Source organism: Macrosteles quadrilineatus, unplaced genomic scaffold (assembly GCF_028750875.1).
Source record: "Macrosteles quadrilineatus isolate MER2022 unplaced genomic scaffold, UCM_ALF_1.0 Scaffold_9__3_contigs__length_116548681, whole genome shotgun sequence".
In the NCBI taxonomy this organism is placed as follows: domain Eukaryota; kingdom Metazoa; phylum Arthropoda; class Insecta; order Hemiptera; family Cicadellidae; genus Macrosteles; species Macrosteles quadrilineatus.
In genome coordinates, this window is record NW_026542602.1 from 98,597,059 (window position 1) to 98,599,371 (window position 2,313).

Below are 2,313 nucleotides of genomic sequence, written 5' to 3' on the forward strand. Positions count from 1 at the left end.
AAAGGCTACAAAGTCCAAAGAGAAAGAGAAAGAAAACTGTTTCTCAAAAACAAAATCTATAAGAACAGCTGATAAAATAAAAATAAAGAATTAGGAGGAGAGGATTGAAGATTGAAGTGTTGTTCTGTTTGTGTTTTGTTATTGAATTGAATCGAATCAATTTAGGCTATATTCTGTAAGAATAATTTATTATGTTCATTGCTGTCATTTCATTTATCCTCAACATAAACTGAACTGAATTCTTAGTGACATTTAAATTATAGCCCAGTAAATGTTCCTTATAACCTAGGCCTACACAACAATGTTTTTCTTATGGTGTAACGTGTAACTTAATTAAAGCGTATTGGAAGAACCTATGGCTACCTAGATAAGTCTTCTAGCCTATCCCTATAGGCTACATTGTTCAATAGAAAGTTAACCATTCTTTGCTGTGCATCCAAAGTGATGAGTGTAAATTTGTAAATTAGCATAGCCTACACTTCGTCCAGTTTATAATCCCAAACTTCTGTCAAGACTCATTAACTTAGGTCTGCATAAGTTAGCCTCTCTTGCCCTATAAGATGATAAATCAAGATAAAGGTCAAGGACGATTTTTCGTTCAGACCAAAAGTGACAACAATGCAGATTTTGTCAGTCGTCAAAAAAATGTTTTTGAAAAGCTTGACGCTGTCATGAAAAGTAATGAATCTAGTATAGCTAAACTCAATGACAATAAAAGGAGCCATGGGAATGAAGAAAAGGCCACCTTTAAGAGGCAGAAATCAGAAACACGTCCATTTCGTGGCCAAGAGAGTATTTTTAAAAGACCCGAAACTCCTGCCCCCTCTAGATTTCAAAAAAATCTTCCAGACTTTCTGCGGCGCCCAGATAAATGGACCAAGTATACTCTGAGTGATGTTTCACAGGATGATATGTCGGATCAAAGTAATACTGCTGCGGCAATGTCTTTCTTAAGAGAATTGAGAGCGAAAAAGGAATCTCAAGACATGGATGTTGATAGTGAAAAGCTCAGCAAACCTACTTTCAAAAAACCTCAAAGGAAGCGAGAGGTTTCTGAAGATAAGTCCTCTTCTCAGATTTTCAGGAGCTCTAAAGTCGTCATGCCAGAATATGTTGTCGGAGAAAAGAAACCGTCATCAAGTAAGAAACAGAAGGCAAAACCAGAAAAAGGCAAAGAAATTAAACTTGATCATCTGGATGAAGAAGAAGATGATGAATTGTGTTAACTTGGACACTAATTTATTCCTCTAAAAAAGGAGAACCTCAAATGACCAAGGTAACATAATTTTCTTTTGATTGTTTCATATCTTAAATGTAACTTGTAAACTCTTATTAAAATGTAGAACAACATCATGCCTACTAATTTGAACTTCCTAAGGTAGGCCTATATAAGTTAAGTCTAGCTTTTAAGTCGTTAAACAGACCAAAACAAAACATTTTGCTGTATCCTAAGCTAATATTTTTTTTGTATAAAACGTCCTCTTAACTTAAATCTCCACTTTTTAGATTAGGCTTATTTAAACCAATATAATGTTAATTCTGTCCTTATTTAACTTAGCCTAACTTGTAGACTCTTAGGCTAGGGTCGTAATCTTTAACTCACAGTGACCTACAAGGGTTAAGTTAAGTAACAATGTAGGCCTAGGTACCTACCCTACTCAGTTATGTGACAGTTAAAAAAAATGTTGCTTCGTTAACTTTAAATAGGCTATTTAATTTTTTTTCTTTTACCTAATTAACTGAGACGGGTGGCGTCGTCCTGTAATCCAGCTAACTTACTAGGAGGTCACGAATTGTGGATATTTATAGTGATGCACTGTGGATGCGATGCTCCCTGGTGTGGATTAACTGCCGCGCTAGTGAGTAGGCCTACTAAAACTATCCGCAGTGCTACCGGTATCCTAATAATTAGACCAATTCCTTAATTACGAGGAAAAAATGTGGTTCGGATTCCACAATAAACTGTAGGTCCCTTAGTTGCCATTAGCTGTATGGGCTATTAATTAACAGCTGTGTCTAAGGAACATGTCGGCCTTAGTCACTAGCAAGACTACAAGATCGTGCCACTCATCCTACACTCATCCTTCACTCATATTTGGGTTAAAATATGCACACAGTGGCGTCCCCATCTTAAATAATTGATAAACTTAACTTACTTATCCAAAATTAAATACTTGGCCGATTACAGTGCGAGTCTGTCGAATCATTACATCTCCAATTGGTGGGGATCAGTCACCCCAGTACTGGCCAACCATGACTGGCTGGGTAGCTGAGCAGTTATACAGTACCGTAGTGGGCCTACTCGCCTAGCAA

The 2,313-nt window shown here is 36.8% G+C and overlaps 1 protein-coding gene across 1 annotated transcript; it reads left to right on the top strand.

Moving 5' to 3' along the window:
• The first annotated feature begins 560 nt into the window (after positions 1-560).
• On the top strand, positions 561-1,226 carry LOC129003656 (protein TSSC4-like). The gene has a single exon (XM_054431955.1). It carries the CDS (start codon positions 561-563, stop codon positions 1,224-1,226), a length of 666 nt encoding a protein of 221 aa, XP_054287930.1.
• Positions 1,227-2,313: the final 1,087 nt, after the last annotated feature.

Bases quoted from the DNA above. Each gene is read 5' to 3' on its own strand.
- LOC129003656 (XM_054431955.1), top strand. From the start codon at position 561: ATGATAAATCAAGATAAAGGTCAAGGACGATTTTTCGTTCAGACCAAA.